The sequence below is a fragment of the Dicentrarchus labrax genome, unplaced genomic scaffold (assembly GCF_905237075.1).
Source record: "Dicentrarchus labrax unplaced genomic scaffold, dlabrax2021, whole genome shotgun sequence".
Lineage (NCBI taxonomy): Eukaryota > Metazoa > Chordata > Actinopteri > Moronidae > Dicentrarchus > Dicentrarchus labrax.
In genome coordinates, this window is record NW_026136715.1 from 29,295,819 (window position 1) to 29,319,297 (window position 23,479).

General features: G+C 39.8%; 1 protein-coding gene across 1 annotated transcript in view; it reads left to right on the forward strand.

The window, feature by feature from the left end:
* Positions 1-2,348: 2,348 nt before the first annotated feature.
* Positions 2,349-23,479, forward strand: part of vps13d (vacuolar protein sorting 13 homolog D) — a 112,835-nt gene continuing 91,704 nt past the window's right edge. Inside the window, 15 exon segments of the mRNA XM_051425983.1 lie at positions 2,349-2,903; positions 3,921-4,125; positions 5,040-5,117; positions 7,149-7,339; positions 10,645-10,725; positions 11,116-11,232; positions 14,166-14,270; positions 14,708-14,878; positions 15,810-15,910; positions 16,149-16,317; positions 17,294-17,395; positions 17,670-17,853; positions 18,914-19,096; positions 22,700-22,830; positions 22,974-23,028. Of these exon segments, the coding sequence (XP_051281943.1) occupies positions 4,029-4,125; positions 5,040-5,117; positions 7,149-7,339; positions 10,645-10,725; positions 11,116-11,232; positions 14,166-14,270; positions 14,708-14,878; positions 15,810-15,910; positions 16,149-16,317; positions 17,294-17,395; positions 17,670-17,853; positions 18,914-19,096; positions 22,700-22,830; positions 22,974-23,028 (1,765 nt within the window). The 5' untranslated portion in view covers positions 2,349-2,903; positions 3,921-4,028.

The window sequence follows — 23,479 nt, forward strand, 5'->3', positions numbered from 1 at the left end:
GATAAAGTATATTGACTATTAACTGCAAAGTATGCTTTTTTAGTAATTGGAATAAGCCAAAAGTATAATTAAGTATATTATTAGCACAGTAAGAATATATTAAAAGTATAAAGCTTATATATTTTTAAGACACTAACAAATAATTTTTAATGTACTTATAATACAAAGTACACTTTAATTTGACTAATTAAGCATATATTAGTACATATAAAGCCATGTGCTTAAAGTATACAAAATATACTTTAAGTTGTTCCACTTTAGCACATAAAAGTACACTAAATACACTTCAAGTTGAGCTTTTTTAATTACAATTAAAATATATTTAGTACAAAATTGGTTTGTTCCAAAATAGCATGCTTCAAGTTAACTAATCATGAACACACTTGAAGTATAATGATGATTAGTGTGGCTTCAAGTACACAAAAGTATGCTACATTTTAGTACACTTAGCACATTTACTTTTCAGCTGGGAAGGACACCTAGCAATACCAGGTTTGTGGAAAGTAGTGTTCAGCCATATGAAAACATAAATAAGATTTGATCCAGTTTGGGGCATAGACGTCATTGCTACTCAAAAATATTAAATATTGGTTGTGATTTGTCAAAAGTGTCTATGTTGTCAAACCAGAAGGTGGTGATTTGGTAAAGGAGGAGCTCCTATACAATATATAATGGGGTGTTTGAATGAAAAAAGTTAGTCTGTTCTGTAGTCACATTGTAACATAGGATAGAGTAGAAGAGCATTTGCCAGTATAGACAGCCGAATTAATTGGAATGCTAGGAATAGGGCATTAAAATGGGTGGAAGAAAATCAATCTAATATAGTTATTTCTTTGGATAGCTTATCAGCACTTTCAAGCACTAAATCAGGACAATCATCATGCAAGCAGGATATACTTTATGAGATACATCACAAACTATATGAACATAATAGGGGATTAGGTGTCTCCTCTTTTAGGTTCGTGCTCATGTAGGAAATGAGAAGGTGGCTATGTTGGCAAAACAATCAATAAAACAACTGCAAATTGACATACAAGTACCACTAAGTAAAACAGAAGTTAAAACAATCATAAAGAATCATGTACGCAAAACTACAATATACAAACCCATGTAGACATTGGTGGATTACAGAGCAGGAGCCCAAAGGAAGAGATAGTCATCACCCATCTGAGAATAGGACACACAGGATTAAATGAAACACTCCATATCATAGGCAAACACCCAAGTGGACTGCACTCATTCTAACAAACTGGAAACTGTCAAACATGTATTAATAGACTGCAGCAAATATAACCAAGAAAGGAGGGAATTAATATCAGCATTTGATGAGGGACACAATATTACATAAGAAAATATACTTAGACAGAAATCATGGAAAGTACATAAATGGTTAATTTTATGCTACTTAACTTCTAAAAGTAGAACAGGAGCCAGAGCCTTCAGTTACCAAGCTCCTCTCCTGTGGAACCGGCTTCCAGTTGTGGTTCGGGAGGCAGACACCCTCACCACATTCAAGAGTAGGCTTAAGACATTCCTCTTTGATAAAGCTTATAGTTAGGGCTGGATCAGGTGAGTCCTGAACCATCCCTTAGTTATGCTGCTATAGGCCTAGACTATCGGGGGATTTCCCATGGTGCACTGAGCTACTCTCTTCCTCTCTCTTTCTGCACTCATTCATGTCCCTTTAATGCATGTTACTAACTCCACTTCTTCCCCGGAGTTCTTGTGCTTTCTCGTCTCGCAGGTTCTCATGGATCCTGGTGGAGCCTCCTGCCATGGTCCTGCTTGACTGCCATTGCCAATACTGTTGTTGCTGTGCACCTGTCTGTCTGTCTGTCGCTCTCTCTCTCTCTCTCTCTCTCTCTCTCTCTCTCACCCCAACTGGTCGAGACAGACGACCACCCACCTAGAGCCGGAGGATCTGTCCTAGGTTTCTGCCTTTTAACAGGCAGTTTTTCCTTGCCCTTGTCGCCAAGTGCTTGCTCATGGTGGTACTGTTGGGTCTCTGTAATTAATGTTAAAGAGTTCGGTCTAGACCTGCTCTATTTGAAAAGTGTCCTGAGATAACTTCTGTTATGAATTGGCGCTATACAAATAAAATTGAATTGAATTGAATTGAATTATAAAAATAACAGGAATAGTAGAAACATTTGCTTTTTTCCCCTTAGTTGTTGTTTTTATTGTTTTGTTTTTTCCCTGCCAATCTCCTGCTCCACACTCCAGTCAAGCAGGTGGTAGTAATGCACCTACAAGCTGGTTTGTCAACCGCCATTAAAACCCGAAGAAGTCGAAGAAAATGCCTGTTTTGACGTGAACGCAACACAAGAGGGACGGCGTGTTTTCGTCACGTGACCGGAAGTATGTGTTGAAAGTTCAGCGCTATTAGGAAGTGTTTATTTACGATGCGGGGATACACAGCGCTGAAGTATTGAAATACGACAATCGGCCCATTATTGTGGGAGGATTAGCTGTGTTTTCTATTAAAACGTGTGTTACGTTTGAGTCCGATTTACCGCCAGCTGTCTGTTTTTGGCTGTGGGCACTCAACCTTCGCATGCTAGTTTAGGCTAAGTGGCTAGCTAAGTTGGACTACAACCTTGCACTGTCCGTCACTATAAACACGCTGAGTTTTGTGCTGTCTGCTGATGGTGGACGCTTTCCAACAAGTCTGTTGTCATTTTCTCTTTGTCCTAGTTTAGCTAATGTCTGTTAGTTCATGTGGGTCCATCGGCTGACAGTCCACGGTGTGCGCTTTATGTACGTAACGTTACGCTAACTGCCTCTGCTGTGGCTTAGTGGTTTTTGACAAGACATGACCGCCTACTGACAGTGGCATTAAGCTGGCATCGACATGGAAGCTGGATCGATAAATCGATGAGGAGGTTCAACTGTCGTCTTTGGCTGTGAGTTAGTAACACTGCTGTTGGTATAAGGTTATAACGTGACTGATGAGTTCATGGTAGCTGTAGTCCGGTCATGTTATGACGCCGCTTTGCTAACTGCTAAGTTTAGTTAACGTAAGTATCTTATAGTTACTGTCACTCTGCCAGCGTCAGATAAGTGAAGCAGGCCTTGGGTAAGCCATCGGCTGTCACTCACTCTTTAATTCTGTAACTAACTATAATGTTAGCTGTCACTGGACAAAGAGCTGAGACAGCTTCAGTCTGCTGTCTGTTGCTAATACCTGCAGTAGGGAACTTTTATAAAAATAACAGCATTGGAGATTGCTTCGCCAGCGCCCCTTGACCTCTAGGTTGTTGTTTGGGGTCGCAGCCAAAAACCTTCTCTCTACTTAACAACTGTTTGCACTGCTTTGTGGGCACCTTTGACCTTTGTCATTATTTTTTTTGCTAAACGAAACACATTTTTAAAAACAGAATTGTATTTTTATTTTAATTGTATATGAAGGGGTCATTTAAATTGATATCAAACAACTAGGGAAGAATAAGATTATGGGCTGGATTATCTATTATTATACATATTATATATTTGACATCATATCACAAGTTGGAGGTAGGGGAATGGGCTGGAGGGACTAGAAATGGTCGCCAAAATCAGACCCCTGAGATAGACAGTTATAAAATATCTTATCAGACCGGTAAACCTGAGACATCTTTCTTAGAACTAGGTTGGAGTCGTTTTAGGAGTCTTCAGTCAGTATTGGGAATGGAAATATTCCCAGTGCCAATATCATGTAAAGGCAACAATGAGATGTGTAAACCTGAGGTTTTATTGTTTGCTGAATTTATCAACAGACTAGCGGTTCTTCAAACTTATTCGATGAACTAATGATAATATCTGTCCCAAACAGGGGAACAGGATGTTTTTGCCATATGAAGTTTTGATCTACTTGGAAATGTACTTCCTTATGCAACTACTCTCTCACTAGATGAATAAAATGTGCGTCCTGTGTTTATTAGACATTGAACGCCTCCCCTGTGAAGGCTCCTGCTGAGAGGGTCGTGATTTCACTGTCACAGTTTCCTCCCACACCTCAGAGTAGCTCTCATCGTCCCTGACCCACCAGGATGTTGGAGGGCCTTGTTGCCTGGGTGCTAAACACATACCTGGGAAAATATGTCAGCAACCTGAACACAGATCAACTCTCCATCGCCCTTCTTAAAGGTAATTACACCTGCATCTATTTTTTCTTAACTTTCCACTTAAATATGTCCACCTAAATCAAACTTATGCAGTCTAATACAACGGCTCTGCAATAAATCCTACCTTCATCATGGAAAGAGGCATTTATGTTATTTAGCCTACCCCTTATTGATATAAATGGGATGGACAATTTAAGAACTCACTACATAAAGTGCAGGTGGGTATTCTTTGAACCGATACATAGAACCCGTTAATTTTCATGATATAGTCAAATTTAACAAAAACTGAACATTAAAACCTTCATGAAGATAGAATTTATTGTACTTTATTAAATGTTGTATAAGACTGCGTTAGCTTTATCTAGTTGAACCTAATGATAGGGCTGAAACTAACGATTATATTCACAATTGATTAATCTGTTGATAATTTTCTCTATTGGTCCATGACATGTTAGAAAAAAATGTTCATTGGTGTTTCCCAACGCCCAAGCTGACCCAAAGATATTCAGTTTAATGTCGTAGAGGACTAAATAAAGCAGAACATATTCACATCTGAGAAGCTGAAATCAGAGAATTTGGACATTTAAAAAAAATTATGATTAATCGATAGTCAAGGTAGTTTATGATTAATTTAATAGTTCACTACTAATCAAACTAATCAAATTAAAGTGGCTGTAGGTAACTTTTATAAAAGCTGTCTTGAAGATAGTTGATTGTTGAGTCAAACCACTTTCTGTCTTGTGTATGATATTGTAGGAACTGTGTTAGACATTTATACCAGTGGGCCTTTACATTGAACAGTCATTCAGACACTGCCTGATCAAACGGCTATAACCTCTTTCAATAGCTTGAACTGAAATCATCAACACTGTGAGGTGAAAGGGAGGCAGCCCAAGTTTGGTACAGACAATGTGTCTGTTTCCTGTTCTTCCTCAGGTGCAGTGGAGTTGGAAAACCTCCCTCTGAGGAAAGATGCCCTCCGAGAGTTCAGCCTGCCATTTGAAGTCAAAGCAGGTGAGACACACTGACTGATGAGCTCACACAGCTATTATTACAACAGTGGAATAGACCTTTAATGTATGGGTAAGTGTGAACCAAGGTTGTTATAGTTAATTAAAACTAAGCTAAAAACTAAAACTATGTGTGACAAAAAACATTTTAGCTAACTGAATAAAAATTATATTTTGTGCTTATAAAACATACACAGATAAAATAAAAATATGCAGAAGATGAACTCCAAGGTCAAGGTAGATCAGTTTCAGATCGCACCATCTGTCGCTTTTTGAGCCAAAGTGGATTGAATGAAAGACGACCGAGGAGGACACCGCTGTTATCATAAAAAATCATAAAAAAGCAAGACTGGAATTTGCCAAAATGCATATTGACAAGCCACAAAGCTACGAAGGGTACCAACAATTTAGTCCATGTATGTATGTTTATTGTGACTAGGTCTACATGAGTAACTGTTGTGTTTGTATTCTGAACAGGGTTGGATATTGTTTGTGTTTTCTGATACCATTTCTAAGATTTAAAAAATGGTAGCGATGCATAAACAGAGCCTGAACCCATACTTTTTAAAAAAAAGAAGCACAAAATGATGGCCAACGGCATTAAAGAATAACTTCCTTTATTGCTAAGGCTAATCTGAAATGCAAATTGAACAATATATATTAAATGTTAACAGTTTAAAGTATACTTACATATTTCAATATGTATTCATTCACATAAAAAAAACCTAACTCAACTACAATAAATTTAACAGTTATAGTACTAATTAAAGCTGCAAGCAGCATTGGGTGGGACCTCGCCATCGACCTACGTCGTGCCACATCACCCCCCTCCCAAGCCCTCGCCAAAAGCTAAGGGAGACCGCTCTACGTTGTCACACGTTTCAGACACCGCGCAAAAGACTTATGCGTTCATAGTGCGACTATTCACTGCGTACCATGGTAATTCGCCGCCATGCCACGGACACGCTGTTTGACTCACAGTAAATATTTGATTAACTTTTGATCACCAACGTCTCTAGATTGCAGTGATCGCATTTGAAGTCAATCCGATAAAATCTGTAGGAGGATTTAGTTAAAATAGAAGCCTTGAAATGCCGGAAAGGGCATCACAGTTTTGACATTCCGTTTCAGCTTTGCACAGTTATTTAACCTGCCACCAGAGCGCCACCTAGTGGCAGATTGTTGATGGTAAATCATCGTACCAAGTTTCGTTTTAATCACACGTGCGAGAAATTCACTGAAAATGACCACAGAATTCAAAATGGCCAACTTTGACGGCACGCCACAGACACACCCTTCAACGTACAGTCACAAATAGCACAATATTTAATCAGCACTATTTTTTAACTGTACCGACCAATTTTGAAGTAGATTTTTGGTTCAAATACAAGGTGAAAAATTCGCCGGAAATCAAAATGGCCGACTTCCTGTGGGTATTGGGGCATGGGTCCAAGGGGCTTTTCTGTACGTCTCGGCATGTTACACGTGCCTATCGAGTTTCATAAATATCGCTGAAACGTGGCGCTGGGGCTGCTTTTTTGAAATACTGTAGGGGGCGCTACAAACACGACAAACACGATTTTGGGTATGTGAGCGACAGGCACCAGTCTACACATGCTCTGTCAATTTCATATTCATAACTATTACAGTCTCCGCACAGTGATTTACTCTGCCACCAGAGCGCCAGCTAGTTGCGGATCGTTGACACGTTTTAGCGAGCCTCAGGGAGCCAAGGGCAATCATCGTACCAAGTTTCTGTGCAGGAGCTGTGTGCTTTAATGTGATTAGTTGTTGTTTAATTTTCTGGAAGAAGGTGGATCACAGTGACTCACTTACCAGAACTTTACCAATCCTTTTATAACATATCTAACTGTGATTGGTGCATGTGGCATGTAGGAGAAAAGCACTTTGAGTGGTCGGGAGAAAGGCGCTATATAAATACAGTCCATTTACCATTTAAAGCCCTATCGGATCGCCCACTTGAGTGAGTTCTGTTATATTATATCTAAATATGAGTAATGTTGTCTCTCACCAGGCTTCATTGGAAAGATTACCCTCCAGATCCCTTTCTACAGGCCTCACAGTGACCCATGGGTCATCTCTATGTCCCAGCTCAATCTAATCATCGGCCCTGCCCAGCTGCAGGAATATGATGCAGAGAAGGAGAGAGAAGAGGAGAGAGAGCGCAAACGGCGCCTCCTCAAGGCCCTCGAAGACAAATTCAAAGTAGGTGCATCAACACTACAAATTAGTACGTCCTTTTTGTTTGTCCCACTGATGTTAAGGATCAAAACATAGCACAACATTTGTTGTAATGATGTGTAACATTTTTTCTGATGCATATTACTTTATATTACCAACACAATTGAGGTTATGTATCTGAATTATTTTCTGGTGTTCTCACAATGATTTAAAATTTGAGGCAATGGGAGCATTGTATCAGATTGATTCTTTTAGTGTCAGAAATGATCAGATCCCAAAAAAAATCCAAAACGGACTGCTTTATCTTACTTAACCTACTCTGTGTTTGTTGCCCTTTTCATGTATTTTATTGTGTCTAAAATATTCTTCTCTATTAACTTGCACTTTTATCATTACAGTTCTTTGTTGTTGTTGACAGTGTGTGCATGTGTGTGCATCAGTGTTGGGGTTGTTACTGAAACAAGTAATGCATTACTCAATTACTTCTTTAATTACACTGCCTGTTACTAGGGATCGATTATTGGTCTGGTTTGTCAGGTCTGATGTTCCGCATTTTTCCAATTATTGGTATGGTATTTTTATTTTTTTTCAATCCAATTGCAGATGAAATAAATGTGTTTTAATATACAGGCTCTATGCAGCCACCTCTTGGTCTGTAGTCACCACTGTAGTCTCAATGTCCCTCCCACAGCCCTGTCTGATTAGTTACACGTCACAAGTAAGACCTGAGTAATACATTTTTTAAGATGAAGTGCAGCATTAAAGATACTTAAAGCTGCAAGCAGCGTTGGGCGGGACCTCGCACTCCACGTGACTCGGGGCGTGCTGCGGCCGTGACATGAACACAACATGAAAATTTCATGTAAATCAGCTCAAAATCGACACGCAGCACTTACTTCCTGTTGCCAGTAGGTGGCGCGATCACTATGTCTGAATATTGTCATGTAGACGTGTTCAGGGTGGGACTGTTATCAAACACGTGGAGTTTCATTGAGATTGGATCATATACGCTGAAGTTATGAGGACATGTTCAGGGTGGGACTGTACACTGAAGATATGAGTAATATCTGTTTGATGGCCAATCGGTGGAATTCGACATGTCGTCACGGGCACGTGGTTGAACGTACAGTCACAAATAGCACAACTTTTGATAACCAATGTGTGTAGATTGCAGTGATCGAATTTGAAGTCAATCTGATAAAATCTGTAGGAGGAGTTAGTTAAAACAGAAGCCCTTAAATGTCGGAAATGGAATCACAGTTTGACATTTGATTAAACCTGGCCAACTTTGAGGGTATGCCACGGACACGCCCTTTGTGCTGTCACAAATAGCCCAACTTTTAATCAGCACAATTTTTGACTGTACTGACCAATTTTGAAGCAGATCCGATAAATTCCCTAGGAGGAGTTCGTTCAAATACAACGCGAAAAATCACCGAAAATGCACACGGAATTCACCATGGCCAACCTTGAGGGCACGCCACGGACACGCCGTTCAACGTACATGCACAAATAGCACAACTTTTAATCAGCACCATTTTTTGACTGTACTGACCAATTTTGAAGTAGATCCGATAAATTCCCTAGGAGGAGTTTGTTCAAATACAAGGCGAAAAGTTTGCAGAAAGTGAAACTTTAAATCAAAATGGCCGACTTCCTGTGGGGTTTCGGGTATGGGTCCAAGAGGCTGAAATTGTGGCCTGAAATTGTGCACGATGCTTAAGGAAGACATCTGGAACTATGCACCCAAGTTTGGTGTCAATTCGACATACCAATGTGGAGAAATGGTCCACTTCCTTTTTTGACGAAAAATCCACAGGAAGTGCTAATTTTATAACGTGCTGTTTTTTTGAAATATCAAAATTCTTTGAATTAGGGGTCCTCACATGCTACGTGAAATTTTGTGCAAATCGGACAAAGCGCATGGGGGGAACACGGAAAAGTAGTTTATGGACGTTTCGCGCTCTAGCGGAGAAAAATTATAGGCGGAAGTGGGCGTGGCCTATATGGGGAGATTGAGCTCCATTCACCGAACGCGTGGATACAAGGTTTTTTAATGTGTGACAAACTATGCAGAGGTTATTAGCATAAACGCATTTTTCATGATACTAGCGCCACCTAGTGGCCAACTCGAAAGTGACCCATAGAATATCCCCATTTTCACCAGGCCTGACAACTTTGCCAAATAAAATTGAGTTTTCATATATGTTCAGGGGGGCAAAAATGCAGTCAAAGGGGGCTAAAAATAATAATAGTAAGAAGAAGAAGAAATCAAGCAAAAACAATAGGGACCTTACCTGTCGCTGGCTCGGTCCCTAATTACTTAAAAAAATTTTAGTTTTAAAAGTAGCAAAAGTATTGCCATCAAAATATTATTTTTGGGGCTGCAAACATTAATATTGCGATTGTTTTGACAGGATTTACAATTAAGATTTGATGCACAATAATAGGGAATGATGACTTTTGCATTACAGTTTTGATTTTCACTGAAAAAACTAAATCATGGTGATTTGACATTTGTTGGGGTCCGTACCAAACAAACGTGTTTTCTTCAAGAACGAGATTTGTAGGCCAGGACATATCTGTTGGACTGGATTATTTTAATTGTTCATCACTAATTAGTTCATTTATATTTTGTATTAATAATGTGAGTCTGCAAAGTAACTAAAGATATCAAATAAATGTAGTGCAGTAAGAAGTACAATATTTGCTTCCAAAATGGAGTGGAAGTATAAAGTAGCCTAAAGTGGAAATGCTTAAGTAAAATACAAGTGATAAATAAGCTGCACTAGTCTATTAGAAAGCTGTAGTTTGGTAAGTGAGTGACAAATGTTTGTAGTAAAAATGTAAATCTTTGTGTCAAAATTTTGAATTACTAGTGGTTGAGTGGAACTAGGTACATTTACTGTACAAAAGTACAATCTTGTTTTACTAAAGCAGAGTTCTATCTCATGAGGAGTCTCTTGAACAACCTGTTCTTCCTCAGAGACAAGACTGCCCAGGCTGAAGAGACTCTCCACAGGTGCACTAGACACATCACTGTGTTGAATTTCCTGGATGTTGAAGGGAAACAACTTCAGTGTCAGAGTTGAAGGAAGCTGTATCCACCAGCATTGTTTCCCAAATGTGCATGAAAATACATGTTTTTTCCATCTGCCCATTATTCCAATTATTTAATTACTTACGTAACACAGATAATGACACAATTATTTGATTAGTAACTGTAATGATTACTAAATTAGGAACATGCATTACATTACTGCATTACAGACAAATTTAATGTGATTACTGTAACGTAATATATGATAGAATGTGTTTGGCTCTTCCAGAGTGAGTGTGAACAGAGAGGAGAGTCTTACTGGTACTCTGTCACTGCCTCAGTGGTCACCAGGATTGTGGAAAACATCGAGGTAAGCCATCCAACATTAGACACTAGAGCCAGGACTATATTATGCACAACAATGGGTTCTATGTATCAGTTTAAACAGTACCTGCCTGCATTTTATATAGTGAGTTAGTAAATTGCCCATCCCATTTATCTCAATGAAGGTAACAGAAACACCTCTTTGTATAATGCAGTTCAACAGCCCCACAAATTACATCCTAAACAAGGTTTAATCCACACAAACACTAATGAAGCCTACCTAAAACATAAATAAATACCAGGACAGAATTAATATCAGAACAGTCAATTTCCAGGCGTCTGTCCTGACACTGTGGTTGCTGTGCCGAAAGTGATCAGGTAGTTGTTATTTTTTGAATCTGCGTAACAGATTGAACTTTGATTTGCTTATGTGTAGCTGAAGATCCAAGATGTGCATCTCCGATTTGAGGATGACTTCTCCAACCCAGAGAAACCCTTTTCTTTTGGTGTTTGCATCAACAATGTTTCGGCTCAGAACCCTTTCAAAGAGTCGGTAAGTGTTCACTCAAAAGTAATTTTAAACTAATCAGTATCAGAATCGGAGTCGCTTTTATTGGCAGGCACTAGGCATGATGGGTACATCACTTCATCCCACTCTCTTCTTTCCCTGATGTGCCCATCACTCTGGAACAGGGTAAATCTGGATTCATTAGACCGCACAACCTTCTTCCATTGCTCCAGAGTCCTGTCTTTATGCTACCTAGCAAATTGAAGCCTTTTTTTTATGATTAGTCTCACTGATCAGTGGTTTTCTTATGGCTACACAGCTGTTTAGTCCCAATCCCTTGAGTTCCCGTCACACAGTGTTTGTGGAAATGCTCTCACTTTCACTATTAAACATAGCTGTGAGTTCTACTGTTGATTTCTTACTATATAATTTCACCAAACGTTTAAGTGATCGCCGATCACGATCATTCAGACCACATTTCTTCCTTGAAGATGATGGTTCACCACTATCTTTCCAGGTTTTAATAATGCGTTGGAAAGTTCTTTACCCGATTTTAGTAGTTTGAGCAATCTCCGTAGTTGTTTTCTTTGCTTGATGCAGGCCTAATTTGACCTTTCTGAAACTGATTAACATCCTTTCCACGACCATGGAAATGTCTTCCGACATGGTTGTTTAAGAAATGAGAAGCTACTCACCTCATCAGCTAGGGTTAAATAACTTGTTGCCAGCTGAAACATATTTATCACTGCAGTATTTATCTAATGGAAGGCTCTTACTGATTTGTTAAGTTAAATCCAGGTGGTGACTTCTTTTTGGACGGGCAGTGTATCACAATATATTGAATCGTAACCCCTGTAGTGTGATATGTATCATATTGCCTGATTCTTGTCAATATACAACCCTAGTACAGGCTTTCATCTTTTCATCCTTTCACTTCCTGCCTGTGAGTTAGTTCATAGAGGCTTTGCATCTAAAAATGCTAGGAGAAAACAAAAGCACCACATTTAATATAGCTATACTCTATAACCAGGGACGGCTGGTATATATTGGCTAACAGGGCTAAGCCCTCCCTATCTTTTACAGTAAAGATGGGGTTCAGTATCTTGCTCAAGGATACTTCGACATGTGGCACCAGGAGCCGGTGATCGAACCAACAACCTTCCGATTAGGGGATGACCCGCTCTGCCTCTGCGCCACAACCAGGATATATGATATATCTTGGGTTTTATCCTGTAAATGGGATAAAACATGGGATTTGAAACATTTATCTGACAAAATTAGGACACATGAATGCAGCACGAGCCACATTGGAAATACTGTAAAGCTGTCATTGCTGGGTAAAGTAAACATCGCCTGTCAGCTTAATGAGGGTCACCTCACACAACGAGCTGGTAAAAAAAAAAAAAAAAGACGACTGACCCCCCACTTCACTCCAGTGGGGCGTGTTTCTGGACCTCGTCAACCAGTTCTCTTTTTTAGACAGTCAATTAACCGATCACTTGTCAAAACACACAGGTTGTAAAGTACACATCTAAGACCAGCCAAAATGAGTTGCTTGACTATATGTTAGCTATTTACGGACAAAAACTGGTGGATGATATATCGCAGGCATCTTTTGTGGCTGTGTAAGCTGACGAGACAACATATGTGTCCTGTGTAAGCCAGTGTGTGATTGTGCTCAGGTACATCACTGAAGCCTCCATGGTGGTGGATAGATTCCTCACTTTCTCCCTGTAAGTGGACAGAACTGTGGCGGGACTCGAAACACTGCTACTGGAGAAGCTGCAGCCATATAAGTTTGAGAACGAACTGATCGCATAGACATATGATGGGGCAGCTGTAATGAGCGGCGGATCATCCGGCCTATAGGACAGGTTAAAGGAAACGCTCCCTCATACGCTGCTATGTCCACCAGTTAAACCTCATCATGCAACAGGCCTGCTCATCTCACACACCCGTCAGAATATTTTTTGCCAACATCTCAGCTTTTGCAGCATTTTTCTCCAAGTCCCCCAAGAGAACTGCAGTCCTGGATGAAGTGTGTGGCAGGAGGATCCCAGCATTAGGACAGACAAGTTGTAACTGTAAAAGCAGCACCGTCCACACCGTGTTTGACCATCAGGACACTTTGAAACAGTGTTTTGAAAAAATGCGGTATGATCAGTCTTGGGACAGCGTGTCAATCCAACAATCGCATGGCCTGTCCTCACTTCTAACATCACAAATAGCCATCACAACCCCCATGACATCTGCAGAGTCAGAGAGGTGTTTCAGTACACTGAAGAGGATCAAATCCTTTCCTTTCGCAGTACAATGGGACAGGACAGGCTAAACACACTGGCTATGCTGTCCATTGAGCGTGACTCCAAAAACCTGTTTGTGTCACAGACCGCTATCGATATGAGCTGCTTTTAAATAAGGTATGCCCAAGCTCTGAAACAACTCTCTCTTCTACAAATACTGTTATTTTTGCTTTGGTTTTATAGATTTATTTTTGGTACATGGTGTTGCAGATTCTTGCTATAATATAGCGCAATTGGCGTGTGCTGAGGTGTACAGAGGAGAGAGAGAGAAAGAGAGAGAGAGTAAACGTATACAGAGAGATTTTTTTGGCATCAGGCCATTTTCTTGGGTATGTCTCCCCAGTGTTGCCTTAAAGCACTTGGTATAACAAAGTATACAATGTTGTCGCTGTAACTTGGTGTGATGCTACTGTTGCTGCTCTTGCTTCTGTGTAACGTATTGATCAAAATCACCACCAGCCGTCACTGTCTATAACAATCCAACAGTAATCAAGTACATGTGTACCCTGTTTAGCCAATATATCTCTGACAATCTTTCATTGGTCGGTTCAAACATGTATATTTACTGCAGTATAATATGTATTTAGCTTCCATCTGTATGTCTTGATTATGAGATTTTCATATTGTAATTGGCTGCCTCAGTTGATTCTGGAGATTTTTTTTTTTGTGTTGCAGGTCCAGAAGCTTCTTCGACAAAAACATCTGGAGATACAAGACTTCAGCGTCTACTGGGATACAGAGTGTGAAATTCTGGGAAAACTGCCTGCAAATCAGATCCAGGTCAGACACACTGTGACTTTTAACAGTTATGAGCCAGTTTCCCGGAGTATTGGGGCTTAGTAGTGAATTGCACCCCACAGTTTTGCATTTCACTTTTCTGCTAGACAAAGTTTAATTTAAAGGTTATTTATCCTAAATGTCCGCTGCATGTCACACTAGAGCACCAGCATCTCAGACCAAAACAATAGGACAGAAATAAAACTCACCAAAGCTGTCTTTGTTAGTCTTTCCAACAATCACCGACACTGGTTTGGTCACCAAGTTAAATGACAAAATATTTGTGAAAAGGGCTGCAATGGCCGCAACGAAAGCTAACGTTAATCCTTGGGGACAAAAGTAGTCTGCCGAGATAGACCTTTTGTTTAACCAGAAACAACTGTAATATGACTATCACTTTCCACCAGACCACATATGAGTAGTCTGATTGTTTCGTACAGGAAGCGATGACCCAGTGTATGCAGAGTCGGGAGCATCAGTACATCTTTGAGCCAGTGTGTGCCTCTGTGTTGCTCAGAAGAAATGCCTCCAAGGAGCCTCTGAGGTCCCGAAACACCCCACGGATTGAAGGCCAAGTTCAGCTGGAGCCCATGTCCTTACGTCTGTCACAGGTCTGCATGACAGTGGTAGTTGAATGAACAGGAAATATCTTTGAGGGTTTCAAGACACCACTGAAATTCTCGCGTGTGGCTTTGGCAATTCACGCAAAATCTGGCAATGTCACTCCTTCCTGCAGGGTTGTGCTGAGGTGTAATCAAGTTTATTTGTGCTTTAGAACGTAACCACTGTGAAACAATCAGAAAATAACTTTTTATTTCTTTGATTCTCACTAACAGTGCTCCCTCACTTCAGTTACTCTCTACCTGGCTCAACCAGCATCTGTGTCCCTCGAACTAGACCTTTAAATCGAATTTACAAACAGCAACTGACAAATCTTACTCATTTTGTCTTTACTTAACAAAAAAGACTAACCCATTCAATCCGATATTATTATTATTCAAATTTTGTTCAAGGATTTTTTTTATTTTTCTAGGGTGAGGATGTCATAATATGAAAACCCATATTAATGGCTTTCTCTTTGTTACATTCATTCCCAACACTGTTGGGAAAATGGAAGAAATGCTATGGGCTAGGCTAATCTATGTTGAAAAGACAACCACATCTGAGATGGTGAAAAGATAAAAGTGACATACATTGCATCTTAAGCTAGAAAATGTTAGCAAACTAACTAAGGGTTTGGGGCAGGGGTAGGGATAGGGTTAACTAAAGATTGGTGTAAGCTAGTGCTTTGCTAACATTAGCTTTCATATCTAACTACCTAGCTAAGGATTTATGTAGATTAGCTATCTAGTTAGCTAGTCTTTTGCTCCACAATATGTTTTACCAGCCTTTATTTCTGTGTGTGCTGGACATGAAAAAACACATAACAGAGAATATAAGGAAACATAAAACCAACCAAGCCAGAATAGATAGGACAATGTGGGACTGATGAGACCTAACCAGAGCGTGCAGAGTGGTGACTGTGTGTTTATTGTCACTTAGGTCCAGTACCAGCAGATCATGGCGTTCCTTAAAGAGCTGGACCGCCGGGAAAGAGAGATGCTTTACCGAAAGTGGAGGCCCAAAGTCGCAATTTCTAAGAAGTTAGTTCACACTTAAAAGTTTGTTGTAGTCTGAGCAAACAGTCAGTTGACTGTCTGACATTTGCAAAGTTCTTTGGACACAAAAAACTGAATTATCCAACAATTTTATTTTTGACACCAGTCTTTTAGCACACTCCTAAGAGAATACCACATTGCATTCACTACACCTGTTGTTTGTGTAATAAATCTTTGAATACTTGAATCAGACATGAGGCTGTTACAGAGTTTTTCCCTGTAGCTGCCGGCAGTGGTGGATGTTTGCTATCGTGGCCAACCTGAGTGAAATCAGGGAGCAACGGCGGCGAGGCAGCTGGGACTTTGCCCTGCAGCGGGCACGAGACGCCCAGACATACACCAGCCTCTACTTCAGAAGGCTCAAAGGAGTCACACTGAGTCCTCAGGAAGAGGTACTACACAGAATCACAATCCCGTTTATTGAAAACCTCACTTTTAGCACTCAAAATCAAGGATGTTCCATTGTCCTGGGGACAATACAAATAGCACCTGGGACAAAAAGATATAGTTTAAACTCTCTCTTTCTGCCTCTCCACTCTGAGGTCTGTGTGAGGGAGCAGATGCAGCCTTGCCTAACTTTAATGTACTTGAAGTGTATATTGGGCATTGTATTATCTAAAAAAATAGTTATCGGATTGTGCAAATACTTAATATAAAAAAAGACTTGCATCAGATCGAGCTAAAAATAGTTGATCGGGACATTTGTAATCATAACAAATTAAATTATTATGGTCATATGAGTCATGGAATATACAGAATATCATTCATTCATATCATTTTAATTGTTAGGTTTACAAATGAGAAGATGTTGAGGTGACTTGGTGACTTTTTCAGACCCTCTTAGCAACTTTATTTTTAAAAAGTGTCGAAGTGTTGCGAAGAAGAAGAAAGATCAGGGAAAATGGTTGAAATATATTCAAATATATTACATTGTAATTCCTTCCCATGCATGCTGCTCAGAGTAAGGGGGTCTCTCCTTCTAGTCTTGGGCCAAGCACATGCAGTCAGTTGGTGTGGCATATGGGGCACGTTTATGCTCTTTCTCTCCAGATCTGTGTTCCTCCTATAACTTGTAAATATTTGAATAGTTTGGTTGATCTTTTTCCTCTCTTTGTAGATACAAAAAAACATTTTCACTTCAAATATATGATCAGTTCGTGATTATTTGGCTAAATAAGGATGTTCAAACTGTGTGTATGTATGTTTCCGTCTATCAATCATAAGCAGGTTTGCATTTGCACTAATTTACAGTGATGCATTTATCAAACGGTTAGAAATAAACAAGAAACAGTACCTCAAACAATTACTAAAAGAATAATGAAAACTTATTTTAGCATTACTGAACTGTCTCACCTTGGTCTCACCTAGAGTGAGCTGGAGCGAGTGGAAGAGGAGCAGACGATAGAGGAGCTGCAGAGTCTCCAAGAAATTGTCCACGACTGGTTTCGAAAGCATGAAGAGATTGCAGAGGTAAACTTATATGATTCATACTGGTGTTCAGTGGTGTTTTAAATAAACATTCCAACATGTCAGGGGTCGTTGTGGCCTTGTTGGGAAGAGAAAGCCCCTCTGCCTTGTGTCAAACTCCTGTTAACTGCACTTTGGTTTAAACAGTTTGTGACATAAAGATGTCCTCTCACAATCAATCATCAAACTTTCACTGATTTGCTAAAGGTGTCTTTGCTGTTGGTTTTTTGTTATAGGTTAGTTTCAGCCTGTGTTCTTCCACTGTCTCCTCTCCCAGAATGTGCAAGAGCCTAGCAGTGACCCCCAGCCCTGTTCACCGACTACATCCATATCCAAGAGCGGCAGCTCAGGGATGATCCAGTACCTGCAGTCCTGGTTCCCAGGCTGGGGAGGCTGGTATGGAGATGCCCAAGACCGGCCTGAAGAGCTCCTACCAAGTCCATCTTCCTGGGATATCCTGGGTTAGGGACTAACTCCTGTCTGCTGCCAGTGGAGCGCTGACAGCATTTAGCAGCTGTCTTTAGTCTGTTTATAAGCTCTAGCAGAGTTGCATTAGACTTTATTGTTATCCGTCATTTTGACAGGCTGGTAAAAATTCTGTCACGATTACCTGCTTTCATTGAAATTTTTTGGATGATAATGACACATGTAGTCCATTTAATAGCATTTAGTTACAGTTTATACATTTATAAGAGCATGAGGAGAAAAGATGAACAGAAACACCAACGTGGCAGTAATGTGGACTAGGTTTGTGGGTTGGACTAGAAATTAAACAGGTTTGGGTATGTGGGACAATAATAGTGGTCGACCAATATGGGTTTTTCAATTGAAGATGCTGATATTTAGACAGCAGAGCTGCTTATGGCCTATAGATTATACAATATCAAAACAAAGAGAAGTCATAGTTGTATTCTCTTTTTCAGGAAATTTAGGCACATGTTTACAGCAGGATGCATAAGAGTTATAAGAAAGGGCTCAAAACCAACTTTACCACCACCTTCCCAAAACTAACAAAGGGGAGCACTAACATTATTACATGGCAGCCACACTGACAAGGCTGCCTGCAGATGTGTGTGAAGACATTTTTTGTTTATTGGCCTTGTGAGCACATACATTGGCAGATGCTGATTATCTCAAAATGCCACGTAATTGGCCTGATTCATTGACTAAAAAGACTGTACCGATTTGTTAAAAGAGAGACAGAGTTTGTGTCTTCAGTAAAGGGTTACTTGTTTTGCTTCTATTCAACAATAAAGAATAATTATTTTGTTTACTTAGCCTAGATCTTCAGGATGGGGGAGAAAGAGAGTGCTCTGGACTGAATCTGTCAAAGACAGCCTTCATATTTTTCTGTCATTGTTAAAACATTTTTTTTTAAATTTGAATTACATTGGATTATTTATTGGTGAAAGAATAGTCTCCTGTATAAAAAGATTTTTGTGTTTACTATGATCTGATTAAAATCTTACTCCTAAAGGCAGAGAAATTCTGACTGCTGACCCTGGTGTAATGCTTCTCCAGCAGAGACAGAAGACTTGTTCGACCCGTTAGAGGACTCTCACACTCTCAACACGTTTACCAGGCGAGATCACCTGTTTGCCCGGCTGGAGTTCTTACTGGAGAAGGGTGGAGTCACGCTCTTCCACCAGGACAGGAGGGGGGACACCCTGCATGAGAGCGGGGTCATCCAGTTGGAATTCTCAGGTACACAGGAGCTGTGTTTGGACAGATACATGTTTTAGGGTTTGTTTTGGGCCAAGAGTATAGTTCTGTGCATCATTATGCTAGTTTTATCAATATGTGATCAGCAGTTGGTTTAGTGCAAAGACAATAAGTTAGGGGTGGGTGATTTGGATAAAACCATTTTATTGCGGTAAACTATTTATACAGAAATGTCTGTTTTTGCCTAATTAAGTAAATTTAATACCTTAATACAAATCAAATTTAAGAAAAAATCTTGTTAATACAATATTGCCATGTAACTGTCCTGCTAATTAAATTTTGCACCACTGACCACAGCTGTTCCAATACAACCAGAGATACCAAAAGGATAACAACGTTGGTACATCTGTCTAGGAAAATGTCTGACCATTGACAGGTTTTTGTCATGTTACTTTATGTCACCATACTTGTCAAACTTAATTTTCATCTACTTGGATAATCAATTAATCTTGTGTCATTGAAAACTGTAAATCATTGTCTGGTCCCAGCTGTTCAAATGTGAGGATTTGCAGCTTTTTCTGTTTTCAGTAAACTGAATATCTTTGGGGGTTTGGATTTTTGACAAATCAAGACATCTTGGACCCTTAATGGCCATGTTTCACTATTTTCTGATCTATTGTTGTAAATAAAGTATTTAGAACAATACATTGATTAATGAATTGTAAAAATAACTAGAAAATTCCTAAAGAAATTTTGAGTGTGCCTGACTTGGCCGTATATTAATACCATGTCATCCTCTCTAGCACGCTAGCTAGCTAGCGCTAACATGTTAATACCTTGTCATCTTCTGTAGCTACCTAGCTAGCTATCGCTAACATATTAATACCTTGTCATCTACTGTAGCTACCTAGCTAGCTATCGCTAACATATTAATATTTTGTCATCTTCTCTAGCTAGATAGCTAGCTAGCGCTAACATATTAATACCTTGTCAACTTCTCTAGCTAGCTAGTGCTAGCAAAAAAATAATACCATGCCATCCTCTCTAGCACGCTAGCTAGGTAGCGCTAGCATATTAATCCCTTGTCATCCTCTTTAGCTAGCTAGCGCTAGCATTTTTATGCCTTGTCATCCTCTAGCCAGCTATGTGTGTGTATGTGTATGTTCACAGTCAGGCTTGTGAGAGGCAGGCTTTGGTTGTCTTGGCAACCAGGGCCAGGCCACAGCAGTTAAGATAAGTTAAGTGCAGCTGCGTGCTTTCTCTCTGTCTCTAAACTAACCCCCTCGAACCATTGGCCAGGAACAACCAAAATGAAAACCAAAAAGACCGTGAGAGAGAGCTAAACGGGGGGGCACATACGAAGATGGCTGCGCCCATATTGAGATGTATTTTCTTTGTATTTGTACTACGTTGGTTGTTTTAATGTCGATTTTAAATGCTCTTACACACTTGTTTACATTGCTGCTTTAGTCCGGTCACCAATTTAGGCATTGCACGGTGTTGCTGTGTGTGCAATACAATGTAAAGTTTTGTTTTCGAGCTGGTTTGCTAAATAGGCTAATGTAGCTAACAGTAGCACTAGCCTGCCACTGCCCCTGGTGGCTCGAGACAAACGCGACAGCACTTGTTGAAATTCTTCATATCTTAAAGAGCTCATAGTACCCTATTACCCCTCTAGAACACTACGTTCTCTGAATGCTGGGCTACTTGTGGTTCCTATAGTCTCTAAAAGTAGAACAGGAGCCAGAGCCTTCAGTTACCAAGCTCCTCTCCTATGGAACCAGCTTCCAGTTGTGGTTCGGGAGGCAGACACCCTCTCCACATTCAAGAGTAGGCTTAAGACGTTCCTCTTTGATAAAGCCTATAGTTAGGGCTAGATCAGGTGAGTCCTGAACCATCCCTTAGTTATGCTGCTATAGGCCTAGACTATCGGGGGATTTCCCATGGTGCACTGAGCTCCTCTCTTCCTCTCTCTTTCTGCACTCATTCTTTTCCCATTAATGCATGTTACTAACTTCACTTCTTCCCCGGAGTTCTTGTGCTTTCTCGTCTCGCATGTTCTTATCGATCCTGGTGGAGCCTCCTGCCATGGTCCTGCTAGATTGCCATTGCCAATACTGTTGTTGCTGTGCGTCTGTCTGTCTGTCTGTCTGTCTGTCTGTCTGTCTCTCTGTTTCTCTCTCTCTGTCTCTCTCTCTCTCTCACCCCAACTGGTCGAGACAGACGACCACTCTGCCTTTTAACAGGCAGTTTTTCCTTGCCCTTGTCGCCAAGTGCTTGCTCATGGTGGTACTGTTGGGTCTCTGTAAATAATGTTATAAAGAGTTCGGTCTAGACCTGCTCTATTTGAAAAGTGTCCTGAGATAACTTCTGTTATGAATTGGCGCTATACAAATAAAATTGAATTGAATTTAATTGAAATAGGCGAAAATGGCAAAATATTATTGAAATGTAAGACTTGCAATAACGGAATTACTTGAAATGTTAGTGTTTCTGTAGAAAAACGTTATTATTTCACATTGAGCTTGTTTAGATGAGCCACAAGCAATGATAACACAGCTGCTGCACTGGTGGCGTCCATGTTCTGTTAAATTAATAAAAGGAAATTAATAATAAATTAATAAAATGGAGAGACTGTTTTGAATGAAATAGCTTTGACTCAATTTGTCCTCTGATCAAAATCATCTGATGTGCATATACAGGTACTTGTGTTTTCATCTCTATTTATATTGGGGTATTGTGATATTGTGATACGTATCATATCGCGACCAAAGTATCGTGATTCTTGCCTACCAATACACACCCATTCATTTTTTGGCCTGGTTTTTGTCGATATATCGGCAAACTGTTTGACGAAACGCTTAGAAAAGTCATAGCACTAATGTCCCCGCCGAGCCGCACGTTTTGATACCTTTTTTGTGTATGTGCGACCAAAACTGCAGATGGCGTAGTCGACCGAAAACCGACATGGAAGAATAATAAGAATATTAAGTATGAGGAATAATAGTAGTGTGCTTTTCAGGCACACTAATAAGTATGAGGAATAATGCTTGTGCGCTTGTCAGGCACACTAATTAAGCACGGGCAATAGTAGTAGTGTGCTTTCTCAGGCACACTAATTAAGTATGTGGAATAATAGTAGTGTGCTTTTCAGGCACACTAATGAACAGAAAATAATCATCAGTTGCAACTTTTGCAAGATTTTAAAGGTCAAAATCCAGATCGACCTATATGGGATTTTTTAAACCAACGCCTATTTTAGAGGGAATCTTAGATCACTGATACGGTGGCTGGTATACTGATTGTTTTTGTCGGAAGGAAAATAGACCAATTTGCACCAATATGATTCTGCAAAGGTACTTCAAAAGCTGCTTTCTAAATAAATAAAAGAAGATCAGTGATTTTTATATCAGCGCGCATCATGTGACATTTAAACGCAGATCCCAATACAATACCAATACGATATCAATATGTCAGCCAAAAATATTGGGTTTATCTGTTTATTAAAAAAACACTTGAGAGTTGTATATAGTTTGTCAACTGCCCTCTACTGTTTCCTTTTGAAGATGAGCAGTAGAGCTTGAGTCCTTTAAACAGATATACCTAAATTACTTGATTTCATTTACTGTGTCCACTTTTCCACAGGGGTGAAAGTGATTTTGGAGTCCCTCCCTCGCTCTGAGTCCTCTTTGCTGTCTGTTAAGCTGGGTGGTTTGTTCCTGAGAGACTTGACTACTCAGGGAACCATCTTTCCTGTTCTGGTGTCTCCCAAAACGGTAAGCGTTGATGGAAAGAGAAGGGCAGTTTGTAATGTAAAGTCTGAAAAAGTGAATTGCAGCGCCCTAAGTACAATATATTTTCTTTTTTATTATCTTCTACTGTTTGTTGTATTATGCTTCTCATTTGTCACTTGTTGTAGGACAAAGTTGTTGTTGCCATCAACCAGCCCTCCAGTCTGTCTGGCAGTATCTCTGGTGAGAGTTTTCTGTTCTTCTTTAGAGCTGATGTAATATTTTCTCAATTTAAACAATGTTTAATAATTTTTTTTATGCGCTTATGACCTTGTGATACTTTCAGTTTTAATTTCTGAAGCTGTCAGCAGTTTACTAATCTGGTTTTATATAGGCCATTATGTAATTTATCAGTATCAGTATTTATTTATATTTTTTTATTTTTCTTATCTATAGATAGTTACACTACAGTCCAAATCCCTTATATTACCCTCCAGTGTTACCTGTTTGACTTGTTTTAGTGCCTGTCTTGTATAAAAACATACAGTACAAGTAGTACATGAGATATAATCTGTAAAACAAAACAAAACAAAAAAAAAACTATCTGATTCCCCTGTCTCATTTTAGTGGGCCTAATGGCATTTGAAAAAATTCCACTGGGCCTGAATGAAAACAGCCAATCAGAGACGAGAAA